Source organism: Mus caroli, unplaced genomic scaffold, assembly GCF_978045245.1.
Source record: "Mus caroli unplaced genomic scaffold, Mus_caroli_1 scaffold_4, whole genome shotgun sequence".
Lineage (NCBI taxonomy): Eukaryota > Metazoa > Chordata > Mammalia > Rodentia > Muridae > Mus > Mus caroli.
Genome location: NW_028227259.1, coordinates 155,565,041 through 155,590,806, shown reverse-complemented (window position 1 = coordinate 155,590,806; position 25,766 = coordinate 155,565,041). Strand labels below are relative to the sequence as shown.

The following is a 25,766-nucleotide window of genomic DNA, read 5'->3' as shown; positions in this document are numbered from 1 at the left end:
GTGAATGTGGGATGGCCCCCTCTCCCTCATTTGATGCCCTGTCTTCCTGCTGGAGGTGGGCTTTATAAGTCCCCTCAGGCATGTCATATAAGGTCTCTCAATTTGAGTCCTATGAATATCTTACCACCCAAGCCTCTGATGCATTCTGGAGGGTCCCTCCAACCTCCTATCTCTGTGGTTGCCTGTTTCCATTCTTTCTGCTGGTCCTCAGGGTTTCAGTCCTTTCTCCTCACCCAATAACAGATCAGCTTGCCCTTTCCAACCCTCCCTACTCCTTCCCCCTACAGTCCACTTTCCCTCCCAGGTTCCTCACTCCCTCTCCACTTGTGATTGTTTTCTTCTCCCTCCCAAGTGGGACTGAGTCTTCCTCATTTTGGCACTTAAGCTTGTTGATCTTTTTGAGTTCTTTGGACTGTACCTTGGGTATTCTGTACTATTTTGGGGGGTGGCTAACATCCATTTATTACTGAGTACATATGATGCATATATTTTAGGTCTGAGATACCTCACTCAGGATGATATTTTCTAGTTCCATCTATTTGCCTGCAAAACTCAGGATGTCTTCCTTCTTAATAGCTGAGTAGTATTCCATTGTGTAAATGAACCACATTTTTTTTTTTATCCATTCTTCTGTCATGGGACATCTGGATAGTTTCCAGCTTCTGGCTATCACAAATGAGGCTGCTATGAACATAGCAGAACATGTGCCCCTGTGGAATGGTGGGTCATCTTTTGGCTATATTCCCAAGAGTGGTATAGCAGCACTTTTTGAAGCTGTTCTTGAAGCAAGTGTCTCTGGAAACAGCATTACTTGAAGCAAGATAATGCAGGGAGCTGGAAGAGCAAGTCATTTTTGCATTACCAAGGGTGAATCTTGTTAGGCCTACCCTCTTGGTGTCTCATTCTGCAATATGTAAACATTATAGTCAACATTTCTTTTTATAAACATATTTGTATGGAATGTATGAGGTTCATAATTCAGTTAGGGATGAATTTTTGTTCCTTGTTTGAGCAGGTGAAAGAAAAATGTCTTTTTATAAGCTAGTTTGATCAATAACCAAATTGTAATAAATCTTCATTAGTTACATATGAAATGATAGCATAATTATTTCTGAGGATTCTGTAGCTAACAAGATTTATAGGCTAGTATAGCTGAAGTTTTGGCTAGTCATTTTTATATCTTAGCCAGTTTCTAAGCTGTTCTTGTGTCAAAGGATCAGCAAATCATGTTACTTGTCCTGTTTGGTCTTGAATTTTTCTTTCCTGCTTGTAGCCATGATCTTTAGGGGGTCTTCCTTTGTCATGTCTTATCCATTTACTTTGGAAGTAGTCCAATGCTTTTTTTTTTCTTTCCTGTTAACATAAATACCGAGTCCCTCTCCCCAAAATACCATGTCTTTAGTCCAGCTATGTGAAGTCATCAAAAGTATGTATTGACTTAATTTAGCAGCCTCTTTTTTATTTAGGTCTGATGTACTTTGACCTTTCTCCCAGAGGATTTGCAATACCATTATAACCATGAAACCTATCACCATCTTTATTTTGATAACTGTAAAACATTTAAAACAATTATTATTTATTGAGATAGGGCTTCTCAGTGTAGTCCAAGCTGACTCAGATTTGTTTTTAAATTAGGTTGGCTTGAGACGTACAAGAAAGCTAACCATGTTTATACCTTTCTCCCCTACATATTTAGATCAAAGACCTGGATTCATTTATTCATCTATGCATACTTAAAATCATTTAAAGTAATTTCCACCTCTTTATTCCATCTATCTTTTAAAAATAATTAAAGAAACTTTCATTTATTTCTCCTTCTATGGAGATTAATATCAGTGTAGATAAATATACTTACATCCCATTTTTATTTTTATAAATTAAAGTGATGTCTTTTTCTCTTTCACTTTAATTAAATTTTGTTTTATTTACTATAGGAGCCTATTTTTAGGCCCAAAATGTGTCATACATTAGGCTAAGTAGTCTCTCATTCTCATGGAGCCCACATTCAAAGAACCAAGTTGTTTGTGATAGTATTGACTTATTTTTTTTATTAAAAAAAAACATTTAGTGTACTTTTCATGTTACTGTTCTATATTGATCAATATCTTTGTGGATATATACATATTTACATTCCATTTATCTTTATATTCTTAAATTAATATCTTTTTATATTTTTATTTATTCTTTTTTGGTTGTGGGAGGCATGAAACCCTGCTTTTTGTCCTCTGAGCAGGAAGGCTTCCTTGTATAATAGAGACACTTATCATCTACGCTGAAGCAACTTGGAAGTATTTGAGAAGACAAGCTGGGTCTCAAGCCAGACACCTAGTGTGTTGCCTAGGTTGGCCTGCACACAGTGTTTTCCTTAGGTTGGTCTGGAAAGTGTAGGTGTGGCCTAACTTATTACACGGATGCCTGAATTGTGTCCATCAATTTAGCATGTATTTTGTCTTGGTCCAGAACCCACAGGGCTTGGAGAAAATTTATACAGCTCTGCTAAAAGCTAATTTTCTTTCATTCATATTTTGTCTTAATCCTGAACCTGCATGGTTTAGGGGGAGGGGGTGGGAGGACCACAGATCTGCCAAGAAACCAATTCTCCCTGACTCCTAATCTTAAAGAGATGGTGCAATTTTTCTATTTGGAAATCTTAAATTAATTTTTTTGAAGCAAGTTTATTGGTCCCCATATATTCTAGAAAAATTTCAATCCTGGCCTAAGGTTTTTATACTGTCTTAGACCATTTATATTACTGGATGATATAAACACTCACAACCTTTATATTCAAACCTTAAACAACACAAGAGCTGGGAAGCTGCCTACCCTTCATATTGTTAGAATCTACTTTTCTATTGATAACCCTGACATATTACTTACTGTTTGCTATATTTCTTCTGAGATGCTCTTTAGCTGCCATTGGTCAACCCTCGGGGCCAAGCTTTATTGACTCTTAATCCATGGCTACTTCCTTGCTTCTCCTGTATGTTATTCTCTTCCTCTGACCTCCAAACCAAGCCCAGAAAACCTAAATTCCATCTATACCTCTTCTACTTAACTATTGGTTGTTGGCATCTTTATATAGTGATCAGAATTAACTGGGGGCAGGGTCACTTATCTAGAATATATGTGTATACTCTCTTATCTCTGGAACAACCAGTTTTGGGGCCCAAATCAGCATTTATATACAAACAACATCAGGCTAATCCATTACAACTACATGTATGTTGTTCAGAATAGTCAAAAAAATGAAACTATACAGAATAGAGAATGCAATTCTGAACCAGAGACTATACAGCATATACAAAAGAGGCAACAATAGAAATCAGCATAAAGTTAAATTTAGAAAGCTTAACAATACCTAAAATCTTAGGTAGTTGAAGGCTGCTAGGGTAGAGAGAGTGACTTTTCCCCTTCTAGGTTTTTCCTTATAGGTTTCTCATGCTCCAGTAAATGTTCCCACACAAACATGTATATGTACATCGATAATTGGACTTAGTGATAAAGAAAAGTAATAGTAACTATACAAAGGGACATGAAGCTGAAAAGATCTCTAATGGTCATTTATCAGGACAACGAATAGAGTAGAAATGGCCATCTTACCAAAAGCAACGTATAGATTCAGTGCAATTCCCACCAAAATTCCAACACAATTCTTTACAGACTTCACTTCATATGGAAAACAAAAACTCAGGACATCTAGAAATATTTCTGTACAATATAATAACTTTGGGGTACATCACCATCCCTGATTGCTCTGTACTACAGAGCAATAATTATAAAAACTATGTAATATTGCTATAAAAGCAGGCAGGTTGATCAATGGAACCAAATTGAAAACCCTAAAGTCAACCTACGAACCTGTGGACACTTGATTTTTGAAAATAAGCCAAAACTATAAAATAAAAATGAAAGCATCTTCAGCAAACATTACTGGGGTAACTGGAGGTCTGCATTTAGAAGAATGCAATAAACCTATATCTATCACTCTGCACAAAACTCAAGGCCAAGGAGATTAAAGACCTCAACATAAAACCCGATACACTAAATCTATAGAAGAGAAAGTAGGGGATAGCTTTGAATGTCTCAGCACAGGAGATAACTTCCAGAATGAATACCAATAGCTCATGCACTATGATCAACAATTAGTAAGTAGGTTCTCATGGAAACTGAAAACCTTCTGTAAGGTGAAGGACACAATCAAAAGGACAAAATGGCAGCCCACATAATGGGAAAATATATTCATCAACCCTACATCTGACAGAGGGCTGATATATAAAATATATAAAGAACTCAAGACTATATACCTAAACAAACCATGTAACCCAGTTATAAAATGGAGTACAGATCTAAAGAAAAGATTCTCAATAGAGAAAACTCTATGGCTAAGAAGCACTTAAAATATTGTTCAACATTCTTTGTCATCAGGAAAATGCAAATCAAAATGACTTTGAGATTCCATTCTATGCCTGTCAAAATGGATAAGATTTAAGTGACATCTTAGGTGAGATTGTAGAGCAAGGAACACGTTCCTTTATTGCTGGTGGGAATGCAAATTTGTACAACCACCTTGGAAACCAATTTGGTGGTTTCTAAAAAAGTTGGGAATAGAAAAGGCTCCATCATATGACAAGGACACTTGCTCAACACATCTTCATAGCAGCTTTATTCATAAAACAAGAAACTGAAAACAATCTAGATATACCTCAACTGATGAATAGATACAGATAATCTGTTAAATTAGCCAAATTAAGTATTATACAACTATTCAAAACAATTACATAATGAAATTTGCAGGCAAACGAACAAAAATCATCCTGATTGAAGAAGCTCAGACTGAAACAAGTTTCAAACATAGTGTATACTGATATATAATTGAATATGAATCATAAAACACAGGATAATTGGGCTACATTCTGTAGGCCCAAAGAAGCTAAGTTACAAGAGGGGTCCAAGGAGGAAAGATTGAATCTCACTGAGAAGGGGGAGTAGAATAGACATTGGAAGTGGAGGGAGGAAGGTGACTGTTGGGGGCAAAAGGCTAAGGGGAACATGGAGCATTAAGTGAGGGGAATAGGATGGAGGAAGTACTGGTAGAGGTGGTGGCATCTCTGGGATGAGCTAGAAACCTAAGACAATGAAAATATACAGCAATCCATAAGAGTGACCCTAGCTAAGACTAACGATGGGGGTTATGGAACCTGAAACTGGCATATCCTATAATCAGAAAGATTTCCTATGAAGTAATTGGGACACCAACTCAGCCATGAAATTTCAACCCACAATGTTTTTCCTCCCAAAAGATGTTCAGGGGTAAGAATGGAACAGAAATTGATGGAAGGGCCAGCTTGAGACCGATGCCATGAGAGGGAGCCCACTCCTGACACTATTAATGATATTCTGCTATAAATGGAAACAAGAACCTAGCAAAACTCTCATCAGAGAGTCTTCATTCAACCAGCAACTGATGGAAATAGAGGCACATACCCAGAAGCAAACATTAGGTGGATCTTGAATCGATATTCATAAGACAATATGGTCTTAATCCTCTTTCTTTGTTGGGTCTTTGTGTGGTTTAGGTATTTACCAAGGCTAGTTAATATACCAAGACTAGTTAATATCCATGGGAAGCCTCCCCTTTTCTCAGAAGAAATGGAAGAGAGGTGATTGGGGAGAGCAGATGGAAGAGGGAAGTACTGGAAGGAGAAGAGGGAAGGGAGCTACAATTGGGATTTAAAGTAAATAAATTACTCAGTCAACATACACCAGTTGATATGAGGTCCACAACACACATACAATAGAGGACTTCTAGGCCTGTGTTCATTCAGAGATGATGCACCTAATCCTCAAGAGACTGGAGGCCCCAGGGAGTTTAGAGGTCAGGTGTGGTGGAGGCTGGGGGCATCCATGTTGAGACGGGGTGGGGTGAGGAGGAGGTGTGGATCTGGAGCAGACAGAGGGTGGATGGGGGCAGGGAATGGAATATGGAATTTAAAAAATAAATTAAAATGAAATAAAAATAAAAAACACTAAACACAAAAGTTAAAAAAATAACAATAGACATATTGCCAAGGAAATATATACATTTGTTATAACCCCCATCAAAATATCCGTACAATTTCTACTTAAGTAGGTACATTTCAGCTTCATCTAGAAATAAAAAAAAAATGTTCAGGATATCTGAAACAATGCTGAATAATATTCAAAAAGTACTGGTTGTCTCACCATCACTAATTTTAAGTTTTACAGAAATGTATTAATAAAAATATAGAATTACCACAAAAACTGACATGTTGGTCAATGGAATGGAATTGCATTGAAGACCCAGATATAAATACACACACATATAAGCACATCTGATCTTTTATAAGGAATCCAGAAACACACACTGGAAAAATGATAGCATCTTCATCAAATTGTACTGGTTGAACTAGATGGCTGTATGTAGAAGAATGAAAATAGATCCATACTTATCTTCCATCATGAACTCAATTCCAACTGGATCAATGATGTTGGCATTAGACCAGGTATACTGAACCTGACAAAAGAGAAAGTGGGGAGTAACCTTAAATTCTTTGTCCCAGTAAAGTACCTTCTGAAAAGAATATTATGAGCATAAACAATAAGATTAAGAGGGAAGATTAAATGGGAACTTATGTTGCTGAAGAGCTCTTGTACAGCAAACAAAGCATAATTCTGGCAAAATAACAGACTACTAATTAGGAAAAGGGTTTTAGCATTATACATTTTATAGAGGAATATTATCTAAAATGTATAAAGAACTCATTAAAAACAAAAAGCACATGAACATCAAGAAAACAAATACTTAATTTTAAGTGGGCTATAGGAGTAAGCAGAGAGTTCTCAAATGACAAAACAAAAATGGTTGTGAACAATAAAAACTTGTTCAACATTTTAAGTCATCATGTAAGAAGTGCAAATAATACCCCTTTGAGGTTTCATCTTTTTTATAATTAATTTTTATTAGATATTTTCTTCATTTACATTTCAAATGCTATCCCCAAAGCTCCCTATACCTTCCCCTGCCCTATTCCATAACCCACCCTCTCCTGCTTCCTGGCCCTGGCATTCCCCTGTACTGGGGCATATGATGTTCGCAAGACCAAGGGCCTCTCCTCCCATTGATTGCCAACTAGGCCATCCTCTGCTACATATGCAACTAGAGACACAGCTCTGGGGGTACTGGATAGTTTATATTGTTGTTCCTCCTATAGGGTTGCAGGTCCCTTTAGCTCCTTGGGTACTTTCTCTAGCTCCTTCATTAGGGGCCCTGTGTTCCATCCAATAGATGACTATGAGCATCCACTTCTGTATTTCCCAGGCATTGGCATAGACTCATAAGAGAGAGCTATGTCGGGGTCCTGTAAGCAAAATCTTTCTGGCATATGCAATAGTGTCTGGGTTTGGTGGTTGTATATGGGATGGATCCCTGGTTGAGGCAGTCCCTGGATGGTCTTTCCTTCCATCTTAGCTCCTAACTTTGTCTCTGTTACTCCTTCCATGGGTATACACTTATCAGTGAGGGCATACCATGTGTGTTCTTTTGTGATTGGGTTACCTCACTCAGGATGATATTCTCCAGATGCATCTATTTGCCTAAGAATTTCATGAATTCATTGTTTTTAATTTCTGAGTAGTACTCCATTGTGTAAATGTTCCACATTTTCTGTATCCATTCCTCTGTTGAGGGACATCTGGATTCTTTCCAGTTTCTGTCTATTATAAAAAAGTCTGCTATGAACATAGTGGAGCATGTGTCCTTATGACAAGTTGGAACATCTTCTGGGTATATACCCTGGAGAGGAATTGGTGGATCTTCTGGTAGTACTATGTCCAAATTTCTGAGGAACCGCCAGACTGATTTCCAGAGTGGTTGTACCAGCTTGCATTCCCACCAACAATGGAGGAGTGTCCTTCTTTCTCCACATCCTTGCCACCATCTGCTGTCACCTGAGTTTTTGATCTTAGCCATTCTGACTGGTGTGAGGTGGAATCTCAGGATTGTTTTGATTTGCATTTCCCTAATGATTAAGGATGTTGAACATTTTTAAGGTGCTTCTCAGCCATTCGGCATTCCTCAGTTGAGAATTCTTTGTTTAGCTCTGTACCCCATTTTTAATAGGGTTATTTGATTTTTCTGGAGTACATCTTCTTGAGTTCTTTATATATATTGGATATTAGTCCCCTATCTGATTTAGGATTGGTAAAGATGCTTTCCCAATCTGTTGGTGGCCTTTTTGTCTTATTGACAGTGTCTTTTGTCTTACAGAAGCTCTGCAATTTTATGAGGTCCCATTTGTCAATTCCAGATCTTACAGCAAAAACCATTGCTGTTCTGTTCAGGAATTTTTCCCCTGTGCCAATATCTTCGAGGCTTTTCCCTACTTTCTCCTTTATAAGTTTCAGTGTCTCTGGTTTTATGTGGAGTTGTTTGATCCACTTAGACTTGAGCTTTGTACAAGGAGATAAGAATGTATCAATTTGCATTCTTCTACATAATAACCTCCAGCTGTGCCAGCTCTATTTGTTGAAAATGCTGTCTTTTTTTCCACTGTATGATTTTAGCTCCCTTGTTAAAGATCAAGTGACCATAAGTGTGTGGGTTCATCCTACACCAATCAGAATGACCAAATCAGTGAACCAAACAAAAGAATTGCTGGTGAGGATGTGAAGAAAGGAGAACATTATTCATTGGTAGTGGATATATATATATATATATATATATATATATATAGAGAGAGAGAGAGAGAGAGAGAGAAAGCCAAAATAAAAATTGCTGTAGCAGTCCCATAGGAAGGTGGAAATAGATGTACCTCAAGCTGCAGCTGTACTGCTTTTAGGTTATACCAGAAAGACTCTACAACATACTAGAGAGACTATTTCTCTGTGATGTTCATTGCCACTTTACTCAGAATAGTTAGAAACTTGGAATAGTCTATCCATTAGTAGATGAATGGGTAAGGAAAATGTGGTAATTTACTCAATGAACTAGCATTCATATGTTAGAGAAAAAAATTGTGTTGGTCCCAAGTCAATGGATTGAGCTAGATAAAATCTGGGACAACTCAGACCTCAAAAAAATAAATAGTTTCTTTACTTATATACAACAGACTTCAAACTACTCAGACCTAAAACAGATCTTTTAGTCAATGCTCTCTCCTCAAGGATTATACATTCATGTGGAAGAATAGACACAAAGACTGTAAGAGGCAGAAGTGAGGGATGACACCAAGGAAATTGTTTTACATTCACAACAGAATAATGCATATATGAATTCACAGAGAACATGGCTCCATGCACAAGACCTAAACAAATTCTGCTACAGGTTCCAATAGCCAAAAAGAAATACCCTAACCAAGAAGCTTTCTACAGTGGACAAACACTGTCACAGGAAAAGTCAGTTTCTCCAAATGTGCTCTTAATGGGTAATAAGCATATTTGAGAACAGACCCCATGTTCATTTGTAGGAATAATTACTAGTAAATTTGTTTGGCAGCATCATCTGTCAAAAAAAGCTGATGGTCTATTAGTAAAAAGCAAGAATTAGAAGGTGGGAGTTTCAGTAGAGAGAATGCAATTCTGGGAGATAGCCAGAAGTCAGAGATTCACCCCTGACTCTGAAGAATTTGGATACATGAATCTCAGGAAAGGTAACTAGCCATGTGGTAGACATAGAATAGTTCAAACTGTTTAAGTTACAAGTTAGTTGGAAAACAAGCAAAGCTTATGGCCTAGGTATTTATCCATATATAAATAAGTGTCCAAGTCATTTTGGGGGAAGTAGGGTGTGAGTGGAAAGGCCTGGGATTACACACATCATTAGATAGCCAACAAAAGTGAACTCAATGATATTTTTATAGTCATTATGCTTTATTATGTGAGGAAGTGTGTGTGTGTGTGTATATCTCTTGTTTAACTTGAATTTTTTTTTCATGGATTAGGGTCTGTGTATTTCCTCTGTTAGGGGCATAAAAACAGAGAGGGAGTGTATGATCTGTAGGAAGGGAGAAAATAAAAAAGGAGATGAGCACATGGTATGAGAATGAGAGAGGAGTACAATTAGGTAGGAAAGGAGAAAAATGTAAACACATGGTAGTCCAGTATAGGAAGTGAGTTTTCATCATATTAGTGACCATGGTACATATATAAAGACTCAAAGAATGAAAAACAATAAATAATTTAAAATTATCTGAAGCATTACTTGACACTTAAATGTTATCAAACTATGAGTACAAAAGATTTAACTTTCATTGCCGCAATCTGTCAGAAAAATGACCAGAAGGCTTACCACTAGGCAAAAAAGACAGAGAGTAGAAATGAGATTTCAAAAGAGTTCATATCTAATTGGACACTATACAGAAGCTGAATGTGCCAGGCTAGACACAACCATGGAAGACATTCTTCATGGAATGAATATGGAATAAGTAAATAATTAGAGTATATGAAATCTTAATTCACTTCCCTCAACAGATCAGCCGAAGTGTATCCCTTGCATGATTCAAGAATACCCAAACCGTGAGAGAAACCACTGCCTGCCTAAATCAGCGACCTTCCTGTCCTTTGAGGATCCTCTGGGCATGGCTCTGGCCTGCATGGCTCTGGGCTTATCTGTCAGCACAGCTGCAGTTTTGGGGATCTTTCTCAAGCATCAAGACTCACCCATCATTAAGGCCAATAACCTTACTCTCAGTTACATCCTGCTGATCTCCCTCCTCCTCTGCTTCCTATGCTCCTTTCTCTTCATTGGCCACCCAAACACAGTCTCGTGCATACTGCAACAAATAACATTTGCACTTGTGTTCACATTGGCTCTTTCCACTGTTTTGGCCAAAACCATAACTGTAATTTTGGCTTTTAGGGCCCTGAAACCAGGAAGAACAATGAGAAGACTGTTTGTTTTAGGCATCTACAATGCTGTTATCCCCATCTGTGTCCTGATCCAACTTATTATCTCTGGCATCTGGCTGGCAACCTCACCACCGTATATTGACACAGATGCATACTCTGAAAATGCTCATATAATCATTTTATGCAACAAGGGCTCAGTTATGGCATTCTATTGCATGCTGGCATACTTAGGGACACTGGCCCTAGGGAGCTTCACTGTGGCTTTCCTGGCAAGGAACCTTCCTGACACATTCAATGAAGCCAAGTTCCTGACATTCAGTATGCTGGTGTTCTGCAGTGTCTGGGTTACCTTTGTCCCTGTCTACCAGAGCACCAAGGCCAAGGCCATGGTGGCTGTGGAGGTCTTCTCCATCTTGGCCTCCAGTGCAGGGTTGCTAGCGTGTATCTTTTTCCCTAAGTGCTACATTATTCTAAGAGACCCTGATAAGAACACTTTGAGATGTTTTATAAACAAAAGACATTGTATTAAAAAATGACCATTTGGATGAATTAACTAAGTCTCTCTAATAAAATCAATTAGTGTAGTAAGATGAAATTATTGGCCTACTTTTCACTAGTTTTTGTTGTGTGTCTATTTAACAAAATAAATGAGCACCTCACTGTGTCTCACATACAGACAATATATTCTGAATACAAACTATTGCTAAAATCACATTTTAGTAATTTATGCATGGTTCTTATTAATTTGTAAAAATATAAATATTCAAATCTCAATACATGTCAGTAACTTAGACCTATAATATATGAACTAAAGAGTTTTGTATTGGGCTTTCTTTATCTTTTGGAGGATAACAGGACTTTTAGTGATAGTAGAGATCTTCTATGGGACAGACATAGAATTGACTCTCTGGCAAAGGAGGCTTGAACTATTGTACAGCTACTCTGGAAATCAGTGTAGAGAATTCTCAGAGGAGCAACAATAAATGTACTGTAAGTGCCTTCTCTACCATTCCTTGACATAGACTCAAAGGACTCAGTATCTCACTCCAGAGACACTTTGCTCAGCCATGCTCACTACTGTGACTTATAACAGACACCACAAAATCATAGGAACCCAGGACTGCTTACTTGAAAGATGCCAGGCTGGGATTCTTCTAAATTCTAACAGCCCACTGTGTATGAGGCCATGGCTGGGAAGGATGACTAAGCACTTTGGTGCTGAAATCAGCCAGATGCTCTTTTACCCATCTATCTGACACTGGGACTCTTGAAGGATGTCATTGGTCACTACTGTTGACTTATCTCCTGTATATCTCCCTTTAGGTCTTGTCTATATGCTAATTCTTTTATTCTAAGAATTTTCTGGGTCTTCCTTTGACTTGATTCAGGTCAGAAACCTTCAATACTTTTTTTTTCTGCTTGTCATAGAAATTTCTAATTGGCTCTTTATCAAATGGATTGCTTTATCTTTCAATTATATTTTGTTGTTATTGTTTTGAGACAAGATCTCATAGGCTAAGGTCGGTTGGGGCTCTATATGTAACACATGCTGTTCATTCCTTAGATTCTTCTATGTCCATTTCCTGAGTGCTTTGATTATGAAGTGTGCCACCAGAACCTGGCATGATTCAACTTAACTCTGCTTTATAGTTTCTTGTTGTTTTTCTAATAAATTTTATACCTTCATCTCTTTCAGGATCCCATGCCAGATTAGGAATTATATCAGCCAGAAATTCATGTCAAAATGACTGGGGGTGTAGCACAGTAGAGGAGTACTTTTCTCAAGAACTAAAAAAAGAAAAAATTGTGCCCTTAATTCTTAATTCCTTCCTTCTGCTCATTCCCCTAAAACAACAAATTTGACCATTTAAAGTTGGAATGTAGACATATTGGCCTTTAAAATGCTCTTTAGGAACAGTGGCAAGATAGGAAGCCTAGTTACTATAACAGATGACATGGAAAGAGAGGGGCCCATAGGGTGGTACACAGGTAGGGAAAGGTACAGCTAAGACTCTTGGGTATGTTTTTCAACCATCCCCACCAATGCCCAGGAATGTCTGTGAATCATGTTTAGGATTCCAGGCTTCCAGCTGAAGATGATCGTGGCTTTTGATCATATCACACAAAGCAAGAGGATCATCCAGGTGGACTCAGTTAACCTACAAAATCAGGATGATGGTTCAGCAGGTGAAGGTTCTTGCTGCTAAGCCTGAATACCTAAATTTGATACACAGGACCCACATGGAGAAAGGAGAGAACCAACTTCCTCAAACTGTCATTTGTTGGATTTAATATTAATTAAACCAGTGATAGGTTTGCTACCCGCCTCAATGGTTTAGGTTCTCGAATGAAACACACACATACAGCCTATATATTTTAATATGCCTTAAGCAGCACAATAGCTGGACCACACTGCCTAACCTCCATGTGGTTAATCCTGAGTTATTACTTACTAATTCTATCTTCTATCTTGTTTTCCCTGGGCCCCGTTGGGCAGCCCTTGTGCTGTATTCTCTCAAATCCTTCACATGTGGACCATGCCTCTCTGTCCTTTACTATTCTTAGCCATGGCATCTTTCCTCTCTTCCACACTTTTCCCAACAGGGTGGGTCTCTCCCTCCTTCCTCCTTCTAGTCCCAAGCCCAGCGGGAATCCTAAAATCACATCTCCATCTGCAGTGCCCAACTATTGGTTGTTGGCATCTTTATTTACCAATCAGAACCAACTGGGGGGCAGTTCCCAGAAACTACATGTAGACACCCTCATATGGTTTTGGGGGGAGCATAATTAGCATTCATAATACAAGCAGCTACAGTCATTTGATATCCATCCATGTGCACGGTGCTTGCACACACACACACAAGTATGTATACACATGAATAAAATTTAATTTAAAATAAAATAAATTTAAAGCAGGTATTTTAAGCTATTAAGTTTGTAGACAGTTGGCTATGAAACAATGAATATATTTATTAGTTTCTAAAATAGTTATAGAGGTTTGTGGTTAAAATTAGCTTAATTCAGTTGAAACCTTGTGTGCTCTCTGTTTTTATATTTACGGTAGTGACTCTCTCTAGTTAACTTCAAATTTCTGTGGAAACAGTTGTTTTTACCTACCCTATTCTTTGATCCCTCTATGTTTGTGACAGAGTGTGAGGCTCCTGTCCCTGGTCCCACCCCCATTACCACAAAAACAAGTGAATAATCTTTTCCTTCCTTCATATGAACAATGTATTTAGAGCTACTTTTTCAAAGGTTCACCCCATTACCATATTGGCTTGACTTCATATATAACACACACACTACAGAAAGTCTGTCAGTTATTAGCTTTTTAATGATTATTTATTCAACCAATATTTATTGAATCATCTATATAGGTCAAGTATATATTGTGTGGGGGTCTTGGGAGGGGGAGATTTCCAATCAATTTACACTTGTATACAGTAGACATACAGGTTGACAATGCAGTTTGAGAAAGAGCAAAGGTGAGGACAGTAATGAGAAAGGTTAAAGGAAATCTCCTAAAATAAAATCGTTCAGGCTGGAGTGAAGCTGTGATAAATAGGAGGCATTTCTTCCCAGGGATGGGACTTCAGCAATGTCTACTCCTCCTACCAAGGTCACAGTCACAAAAGGAGGCATACGCTACACCTTACCCAAGGAAGGCAGTCTACCCATAGCTGCATAGATGAAGTTACCGTCCCCAAGTCTTCTCTGGCCTCTGTATATTCTAGCCTTTTTTTTTTTCTAGGCCATGTGCAGAGTTGCCAAACATAGGCAGATGTTCGGGCCTCAAGCTATATCCTGCTCTTCTCTGTGAAGGTAGAATGGATATAAACCATCAACTAGACAGCTGAGGTGGTCTTATTGTAAGGAGCATAGCTGAACTCCTCAAAATCAAAGTTGATTGGCTGTGAGGCCCATCACTCATGCCATTGTCTCAGATTTAGGTTCTTCACCAGCCAAAGTAAATGTTTCCCTGTGGGAACTAAAAAGGGGATGGGAAGAGAGAGGGGAGGGAGGATAGCTCATTTCCTGCTAGAGTTCTACCTATGCTATGGGCAGGCGGATGTGGGAGGGTTGCCATATGCTTTCCACTCAGCCCCTGGTGGACATCTTAGCCACTGACCCAACTCGACGGGGATCAGGGGGTGGACAAGGGGCAGCCCCGAAACCAAGGGGCCTGAAGCAACACCCTGTGCCCCGGGTTATGGGAGAGAGGGCTTAGGGAGAGAGGTTCCCACACAGGCAAGGGTCTGCGCAGTGGGCCTTGATGAGCAGAGATTGTCTAAGAGCTGTATTATAGAAAGGCAGGGGGAAAGAGAGAATGAGAGAGAGAGAGAGAGAGAGAGAGAGAGAGAGAAGAAAGGCTAGAGAGAGAGAGAGGAGGAGAGGAGAGGAGAGGAGAGGAGAGGAGAGGAGAGGAGAGGAGAGGAGAGGAGAGGAGAGGAGAGGAGAGAGGAGAAAACAAAGAGAGCAAGAGAGCAAGAGAGGAGAGAGAGGAGTGAGGGAGCAAGGAGGGGCCAAACAGCCCCTCTTAAAGTATGCTGCTATCTTTTCTGTTGCTAGGTAACTGGGGAGGAGTCTAGCCTGAAGGTCAGAAGCTTGGGACATTGCCTACTTGTGGGGGCTGAGGGGGAGGTAACTTTGACAGGAGCCAGAGTTCCAGGAGACATGAGAGAACTCCTTCTGTCCCATGTAGGTGAATTATCACCACTGGATCCCGGGGTTCAACATCTCAGCTCAACTGGAGACCAGACTGTCTTTGCATAGCCCAATGCCCAGGAATCTTATGTGTGTGTCAGGGATGGGAGATAGAGGAAGGCTGAGGGGAGAGGTGGGGGGCACACGGGGTAGGGGGAACAGATCCTCTGCAGGTCAGTATTCTTTCTGCTCACTGAAGTCAAAGCCTCCCTTCACAAATACAATGTGCTCCCAGTCAGAACCTGCTGGAAGGTGCATTAGACTGTCCAGACTCTGACAAGAGTCTTTCCTGATTCGAGAGGTGCATTTTGATGAAGAAAATATTTCTTTTCCTGTTCTCCCCTGTCATGTGTTTGTCCTTTCTTACTCATCAGATTCTTAGAATGGTAAGGGCTTCACAGGTCTCACACCACTCCTTAGAAACAAGGTCGGTCATATGAGGTCACGAGAAGCTGAGGTCAGCCAGGTGAGGTCACGAGAAGCTGAGGTCAGTCATATGAAGCTGAAGCCTATAAGTTCCTTCTTTTGAAATCCTGTCTTGTGTTCTTAGCATCGTGAAGATCATTTCTTCTGAAATCAACTTCGCTCTTTATTCCTCAGCAAACTGAGAAGCTGCTGGCATCCACAGGACAAACTCCATCTGTAAACATAGTTTATTTGGTATTGGTGGTGTTTTCTTTTAAATATTTCAAGTAAGTTGCTCACATATAAAATTTTGCAGAAAAGTCTCAATTCTTGTCTCCTTATAAAATATGTGGATCATGTGGCCTCTAGGCTCCCCTGAGCACTTCCTAGTGAGTTACACCCCAAACTTCTGAAAGCATCTAATTTTCCATCCTTAAATAAGCCTCACTCCTTCATTCTTAGAAACAGAAAGAGAAGTCAACCTGGAGAGACCTTAAAGACATTCCTAGACTGAATGTTGATTGTACAACCAGAACTGGCACTTGAATTCAGGTCTCCTTGTTCAGCTATTATATTCCAGTTTTGCCTGTCTCTGTCTGGCATCTACCCCTACCTGCTCACTAGAATGATACACTTCTATCTGGCATCCCCACAAGGGAGACACAAAAGTCTTTCTTTCCTCACAAAGAATAAGTATGGCTTGACTCTTAACATTTTAATTATTGTTTCATCTTTTAAATTTTTTATTTATAGTTATTTACACTCCAAACATTGCCCCTCTCCTTGTCTCCCCCTGCTTACAAAAACCTTCTCCCTATCTCCTGCCCCTTCTCTTCTAAGAGGATGTGGTTTCCCTATATATCCCTCCACCCTGTCAAATCAAGTCTGTGCCAGATTAGGTGCATCCTCTCTCACTGAGGCCAGACAAGTCAGCCCTATTGGGAAATGGATAACATAGTCAGGCTACAGCTTTAGGGGGAGCCCTGGTTCCAGTTGTTGAGGGGCCCACATGTAGTCTGAGCTACACATCTAAAAATGTGCCAGGGGGCCTCACTCCAGCCCATGTATGTTCTTTGGTTAGTGGCTCAGTCTCTGAGAACTCGCAGAAATCCAGGTTAGTTGACACTGTTGGTCTTCCTGTGAGGTTCCCATTCCATTCAGGGGCTTCAATCCTTCCCCCAACTCTTTCATAAGAGTCCCTGACCTCCATCCAATGTTTGGCTGTGAGTATCTGCATCTGTTTCAGTCAGCTGCTGGACAGAGCTTCTCAGAGGATGGTTGTGCTAACTAGACTCCTGTCTGTGTGTTTAGATTAGAGCCAACATCCTGGGAAACAGGAGGAAAGCTAAAGGTTAAATGTTTTTCTGGTCACATCTCTGTCAGGCAAGAAGGTGTGAACTTCCAGGTTAGTCAACTAACCTGGATTTCTGGGAGCAATCAGAGATTGAGCCACTAACCCTCTTCACAGTGACTCCTAGCTACCTTGTTGGAAAGAGTCAACTTGACATGTTGTGTTAATTTCATCCATTAATATTATATCACAAATTCATTCAATTTTCTTTGCACCCTTAGGGCTGGTGGACATCACTCAGAAAACATCATTATATACTCACAATCATGAACTTTCTTCCAGTAAAATATTCTGTTGGAGAGACTATACTTATTCTAAGTGGTGAGATGAGACAGGACTTTAACTAAAACCTCCTACCAGTAGTGCATCCCAGAAGGTAAGCCTTCCCCCTCATCCTAATCTATGGCTAGGTTCTAGAGATAATCTGACTGGTTCCCTGGAAGGCTATCATCAGATGTTTCCTCTTTATTTTCAATGAAGGGAAGCCACATCTAACAAGAGCGAGAACATTCCAGATTGGCAAGAGTTTCACAGAACCTCTTTCCTCCTCAATAGATGAGAATATCACAATGGGACTCTTTGTGTGACATGGGCCAAGTTCATTTGGCACCTCTGTCCCAGAGAATGTGTGCAGACTGGGACTGGCTTCCAGGGAAGCCTCTGCCCACATGTGCTGTGTGGCTTCCTCATTGGTGTTCGGCAAGAGGGGGCTGGTTTTTCCCGAGGAGCTGGATGCTTTGACAGCTGAAACCTGTGTGAGAGGAAAATCAACCCTGCTGTACCTTGGCATCCTGCTTTTGCACTTGAGAGACGTCCCTGGAGCTGAAGTTGTAAGGTAAGCAGAGCTCGACCACAACTCTTGAACTCTGAAAGAATGTGAAGGAACAGCCTTTTTGTTTTGTTTTGCTTCATGTGAAACTTTCCTGTCTTATAACAGATCATTGTAAAATGTGCTCACACGGCTCTGCTTTTGAAATAAAAGTTTTCTGTGACAAAATGGGTTCACAGAACTGTTGTAGTTTAAGCATGTGTGGAATTGTACACAGACCACGGGCTTCTCTTTCTGCTCTTGGCTAGTGTAATCTATTCACTTTAAAAGGGATCAAATTATCTCTGCCACTTGAGATTGCATCCAGAGCAGGTGGGAAAACCTGGGAATTGTGACCAAATCTCACACTGATCTGTAAGTCTTTTTGCTTTAGTCCCTTGTTGTTTGCTTAGAAGTGGCAAGGGAAGTTAAGACTCTGCTGCCTCAATGGGCACTGCTCTGCTCTCTGCACAGTGTGGGAGATCTGCTGGGTGAGTGCTGGCTCCTGCAGGCCAGGTCCCTGGGTTTGGGTCAAATTAAATCAGGAAGTTGGGAGTTGTCAGAGTGCAGATTAATGGCCAGAGGTTTGTCTAACATGGAATGTCATCGAGTAAGCTCGAATGTATATAAGGTTAACAAAACCCAATCTTTTGGGTGGAAGCCTCAGGAATGCTTAATGGTTTTGTTCATGTTTAATCTGACTTAACTCTTGTCACTAGGTCATCTACAAGGGTGTATCTCTGTGAAGTATTTTTCTGTATGTTAGATGTTGAATCATTTTTCTCTTCTCCAGATGTTGTAAAAGGCAGACGCTATTAAGCTGACTATGTTAATTCTGTGTACACATAATTCCTTCTGTCCTATCTGGCCTTTTCAGATACAAGACGAGGAAATGAACTGTGGTCATAGTGAACTCTCCCTTCCATCTCTACTCCTGACTCTGAACCCCCTTTCTCCCTGCCCCAGTGTAACACCCCTATCTGCATCCTTATCTCCTTCCACACAAATCACAGTCCTGCCCAATGTTGTCTTTCTCCCCTGTGCCAATGGTTTATATTCACATATAAGTTCCTAGAACATACTCCCATGAGAGTTGTTCCCTCCTGTGTGGGAGCGAAGAGCCAGCCTTGGTGGCTGTCCTGTCTACATTCTAAAGGTGTCATTGTAAGGGGGATTTGGCCTGTTCTTCATTTTCTTCTCCCCAGGCTTTCCCTTTCAGGACCAAGATGCCTCACTGTCCAGGGTATGCCTGGGGTCTCCTGCACTTTATTGCTGTATTTATTTTAACACAGACAAAGAAGAGAGACTCTCTTCACCCCACACCCAAGTAAAGAATGTGGACTCACTGAAGTTGAGAGGGAGGTCTCGTGAGGCTTTTTTTTTCTTTCTCACTGTGATTTTTGCTAGCTAAACGCTCACTTCTGTAATGGTGTCTAAGAAGCGTGAGCCACTGACTTTTTGCAGTCAGAATCCCAGGGCGCAGACTATCAAGGCAAGCAGTGGGTTTGGCTCAGCATCCCAACATTCCATTGTTATTTTTAACTTGACAATGTTTTCACACATCTGCGACCTAAACACCCCGTATGTTAGGATAAATATTTAAGAAACATGTTCACCTCATTAATCAGGACCACAGTCAGTAATGTCTTGTCATATTATAATAAAACAAAAGGGGGGAACAAAATGTGTCTACATCAGTTCAGGGGGAAAAAATTGCCTGATCAAGGAGCATGGCTTAAAAAGCCAAGACTTCTCTATTTAATCAAAAATGTCCTCTTCTCTTTGGAAGAGCATGAGTCCTTTATGCTTTTAGGTTGCTCATGTCCTGTCCCTAGACTGTGTCCAGAGGCTGATTTCTCTGCACAGAAAAGAGTGAAGAACAGTCTCCAAGATGAAGACCAGGATACCACATAAGCACTGGGTGTAAGAATTCCCTGACATGGGGCTAGCCACATGGCTCAGTGGTAAGAGCATCACCTGCTCTTGCAGAGGACACCAATTCTGTTCCCAGCACCCACATGATTGGGCACAAATATGCTTAGCTCTGCTTTTGGGGGATCTGATGTTCTCTTCTGACTCTTTGGGCACCAGGTAACACAGGTGCAGAGACATACATGCAGGCAAAAACAGGAACATACATAAAATACAAATAATAAATGAATAAATAGATAGATAAATAAATAAGATTCCCTGCTCTGAGAAAATCACAACCATTCCAGAATCACTCTTAAAGATGTTTGACTCTTGGTCATATTATTTTTTTAGTGAGATGAACAAAAGGCCAAAAGATAGCTGACTTTAACTTCCAGGATGCTACGCCCATCTGACAAATCCGTCAACCATTCTGTAAGTTTTTACTTAGATGACACAGGCATAGAAGTTCTTGAGAACTAATATTGAGAAGTATAGCTTCATTTTAAACATGCTCTGGGAACGTGAGAACTATTCCCTAAAGTGGATCCTTTATAGACAAGACAGGAAATGGGTGAAATGTTCTGTCCTATTCAATGCATGAGAGACAAAGTCATGAAGGAAGGGGATTCAACACCATGAGCCAGGAAGGCTCACGCTAAGGGGGTGGTGTGTGTATGTGGTGGGGGAGGTTACACTGAGCTTCTGAGCACTCCTTGTCTTCCAACTGCCATCAGCAGCACTTACTCTGCAATCAATTGATCTTTATAACCAATGACCTAGACACTAGTGGAATGGGTCAAGGCATAGCACTGGGAATCCTGTAGGAAGGTAGGATGGAAGATGTGTGTAGCATCATTGAGCCTGTAGCAATGCTAGACACTGTAGAAACCAAGCAATTTCCTTGGCATTCAGTCAGTGAGAAGTGCTTGGAGTCAAATGTCTTTGTTTTTAAGTAGGATAGTGTTCCCTATTGGTACCTTTAGACAGTCTCCAAAGAGTGATGCACACATTCAATTTCCTCAAATCGGCAGTGCCTAGATCATTAAAGGGATGGAATGTGGACTATTGAAGAAGCCAGAGGGACCCTAGAATCCAGCATAGATTCACTAAGAAAGAAGTTGCCACAATAATCACTGTTTTTTTAGTTTCTTTGTTTCAGTTTGTGTGTGTGTGTGTGTGTGTGTGTGTGTGTGTGTGTGTGTGTGTGTGGTGTTTGATTGTTTGTTTTTTTATCATTAGTGTGCTATAAGCCTGGGAGATAGAGAACACACTATTTAGCCCAAAAGCCAATTCTCAACATAAAACATTAGCTGCAGATAAGTATCTTCTACCAAGTCAAAGCATGTGGAATAAAACTTGGGCCAGCTTTGAAATACCCTCTTTAAAAATTGTTTGATAATTCTGAGAACTTTTTCATCATTTATTCTAGTATGCACCTCTTAATTCATCTGCAATTATGCTCCCTGTACTGTGAAAAGTTTGGAGGCTTCAGAACTTTTAAAGGACCAAATACTGGAAATGAGTTCAGGGGTTCAACTATCCATTGACTTATATGTCAATCATCTAAGCAATTCACAATCATTATGAGGAAATAATAACTATAAATGGAAACAAGAACAATCACATCACGTTCCCCCCAAGTGAAGCATGTGAGTGTTCCCCATATGCCCCGTGCTCCCCATATGCTCCGTGCTCCCCATACGCTCCTCTGAGGACTTCACGTGATCACTTTTACCTACTTCCTGGCACATAGATGTTCATGTATCTTCAAATGATCTCTTGGTGGTTAGATATTTGCATTCTTCTAAATTAGTTAATGAACATTTAGACTATTTTGATTGTTCTGAATTATAAGCAATATTCGATAAAGTGTATCTGGCTAGACATGAATTAGAGATAACAAAAGCAGGGTCTGGAGAGATGGCTCAGTGGTTAGGAGCACTGGCTGCTCTTGCAGAGGACCCGGGTTTGGTTCCCAGAACCCATGTAGTGGCGCACAACTGTCTATAATTCCAGTTCCAGGGGTACTGATACACTCTTCTTGCCTTTACTGGCACCAGGTATGTACATGGTATACAGACATGCATGCAGGCAAAATACTGATGCATATAAAATGAAGTAAGTAAAAAAAGAAAAGCAGGCATAATGGTGCCAAATTGTTACTCATTCTCTAGTGTTATACCAAAAAATGCCAAAGTTTTAAAGGCACTAGATGGCATCATCCAATTTTAACCAGATGATGGTCATGATTTTATTATAAAAACAATTTTATTATTAAAATAATTCTGCCCAAGCTAGTAGAAAACAGTAAATTAAGGAAATGCAATAGACATAACACTTGAACTTGCATAGCACATTAGTTCCATTCTGATATTATTGGGGAGCTTCTCAATGCATGCAGGGGGTGCGAATAGCAACTCGGGAGAGGTGAGGTGACTTGTGACAAAATTCTATTTTTAATTCTTCCTTAAGATGCAAATATAGCCGGGCAGTGGTGGCGCACACCTTTAATCCCAGCACTTGGGAGGCAGAGGCAGGCAGATTTCTGAGTTCAAGCCAGCCTGGTCTACAGATTGAGTTCCAGGACAGCCAGGGCTACACAGAGAAACCCTGTCTCAAAAACAAACAAACAAACAAAAAACCAGAAGATGCAAATCTATAAGTGCCTTGGATATATATGTTTAGTGAATACCCAGAGATTAAATTTTTAAAAATACATCCACTTGTAACCAAGATGAAAATCCAGATAGATCAGAACAGGCTATCTTCACAAGCTGTAACAGAGAAAAGGGTTGTTTACTGCATCCTGTAGATAGAAAAGCAGCTGTAGAGAATGCCTCAGTGAAGTTCAGCATTATTGTTGGTGACATTGTCAGAAACACAGGGACAGAGTATTGGGTGGGATACACTGCATGTCAGAACTCATGCCAAGCAAAGCCTGTGCCACAGCCCCAGACCCAAGTTGTCTTTTACTGCTTGAACGCATGGCAAGCTGCGGTTTCCTTCAGAACACTGAAATCTAAATGTTTTCCAACCCAGATGAGGTCTCACGCCAGAAGTTCCTTTGACTAAGTATTGCTGAGGCATCTGTGGGTAAATACGAGCACAGTATGTGTTGGCCTGCCAGGGCAGGAGTAATCTTTGGATCTCTATACATGCAAAGAACAGTGATTAGATTTTGTAACCAGGAATGGTTAGCAAGTCAGAACTATTCAGGCAAAGGACCATGTGAAAAATGTTTTTCATACTATGGCAAAGAGCATGGGCAAGGTTCCAGATGGGGTAAAAGCTGTAGGCTGGGCATGTCAGAGACCCAGTGGTGCTCTCAGAGATGCCCTGCTTTACAACAGCTAAGCCCAGGCAGTAGCAGATGCTGAAGAAATATGATGTGGATTAAGGACCCTGGAGGGAATTGAAGCCACTCTCTATGGCTTGCCCTGCTGCGGGCACTATTGACTCTCCCTGTGCAGAGGGGTCTGTGTACCTTTTTGGTTTGTTTCTACAAGGGTTTGTTCACTCCCTGCATCTGTGCACCTTTTGCCAACCTCTTTATCTGCTGGCCACTGGCTAGAGATGGCTGCTGACTTACACTGACTATTGAACCAGTGGGATTTCCACTGTTGCTTATAGGGAGTAACCAGAGAAAGATGGTGCCTAGTTGTGACTTAGCCTGGACTTATGTGGATATCTACATACACCCTGGAACTCACTTACTAGTGTGACTGGTTTTAACTGTCTCCTCTTCTAACACTCTTTGCTCACTAAACTAAGTGAATAGTGACTTAAAGGAGAGCACGACCGTTAGGACTGAATGCAATTATAAAATGCTACCATTCAAAGGGAAAAGCAAGAACCACTTGTGAGCATCCTTTTTCACAGTCCCAGCAAACACGTTCATCAGTGTCTCTCTGGACACTGTAACCCTGGGCGGCGTGCTGACACCTTCTACTGCGTGAGAGCCCAGCCTTACCCTCTGAAGCTCTGTCACTAGTAAGAAGGCATCCTCCCACCCTTGAGCCTTTAAGAGCCTTTGGACAAGTGCAAAACAAGCACTTGTCCAAATGCAACGCAGCCTGGACACTTTCCAACTCCCAGCCCATGTTCTCCCTCAATGCCCACCACCAGATTCTCTATGAAGTGAGTCCGGGGCAGCCTCTTTCACCTAGGAATACTTCAGTTTGTGTCCTGAATAAAAATCCTTAGGACTTGATTCTGGCACTTCCATTTTTCCTAAGGCATCTTTTTTTTTTTTTTTTTTAATGTAGAGTAAAAGCAACTCAGTCCAAAGTATTTCACAGTGACAATAACTTAGTATCTGTTAAACGGAATAATTTTGTACTGGATCATAAGAAAACGTGTCTTTAGCTAATTTAGTTTTCAGGCTCTTTTCTTGTTTTCACATCTGAAATTAAAGGGTACCTTATAACAAGTCAATGATTTTTAAAGGATAATATTATTCTTCCTGCCTTGTAGTGAACCTCAAAGAGGATGGTGCCTTAGGAGTCCAACAATAGTTGGATGATAAGTCAGTTACAGCTCCAAAACTACCTGCCTAAATGTTTATTTGCACATTTTTCTTGTATATATCCTCATAAATAACAAAAAAGAAACACATTCAGAGTATACAGTGTAAAAGTCCTACAAAGGTAAATTTTTACTCAGCATCTCTGATAGAACCTGGGGACCCTGGCAAAGAGATCAGAACTACAGAAGAATTTTATCCCTGGAGGTACAGAGCTTGTCCAGTGTGGAGTATGAAGTCTGAATTGTCAGAATCAAGCTCCCTCTCCCCCTCCCTCTCCTCCTCCTCCTCTCATTCTCTCTCCCTCTCTCTCCCCTCTTTCTCTCTCCCTCCCCCTCTCCCTCTGCCCATCTCGTCTTCTCCCTCCCCCTTCCCCCTCTCTCATCACCACTGATGTCCTCATGTATCCCCATAGCTTGCTAAGTGGACACAGATAGCAGAGATGCCAAGGTTTAGTGAGTGTAAGCAAAGAGGGTATGGAGGAGGTGAAGTGGCCTCAGGGCTCTATAACACACATGATTTAGTGACACAGAAACAGCCAGAGATTTGCTGTGAGCACACTGTTTCTGTGTTAGATAATTTGACAGGCAAATACAATCATGGATGTTTTTAGAACTGCATGGTAAAGAGGAAAATTTAAAGTCTGGTATGATAGGGGGCTGGCGACTAGCTTGTGGTTTATGAACAATCAGGTGATAGTTCCTCAAGCCCCATCATCTGTCCTGAGATTTAAAGAGAACTAGCTAATGAGCTCGCTGGATGTATTTGAGACAGAGCAGGGATTTTCAGCTCTTCTTGCTCACTACCTTGTCTCCAGAACCTAGAACAGCATCTGACATCGGTCAGTGCTCTGAAGACACTGAATGCATGAATGAGTTCTCAATCAGAGACTCAGGCAGAGAGCAGAATCACTTACCCCCACTAAGAACAAAGGACCTAAGAATGATCACTAGACACTATGTGTATAGGGCAGATGTCTCCCACATATGCGATTGATGGAACACTTTTCAAATAGGCTCTGGTTTTATTGTGGTTAGCATCACATTTGAAAACCATGTAGCACCTTGTGAAATTCCATGGCAACAAGAATGAACACAGTACAATTCTTTGGGCCAAGACTCTTGAATAATTGAGTGATTTAATCTTTGCAAATATATAGGTTATGGATGCTTTAACATCTTTAACATATAGGTGTT

The 25,766-nt window shown here is 40.4% G+C and overlaps 1 protein-coding gene across 1 annotated transcript in view; it reads left to right on the top strand.

Moving 5' to 3' along the window:
- The window catches only part of LOC110288272 (vomeronasal type-2 receptor 26-like), a 56,712-nt gene extending 45,310 nt beyond the window's left edge, over positions 1–11,402 (top strand). The window contains exon 6 of the mRNA XM_085836354.1: positions 10,489–11,402. Coding sequence (XP_085692480.1) covers positions 10,489–11,402 — 914 coding nt within the window. The remainder of the gene's footprint in view (positions 1–10,488) is intronic.
- Positions 11,403–25,766: the final 14,364 nt, after the last annotated feature.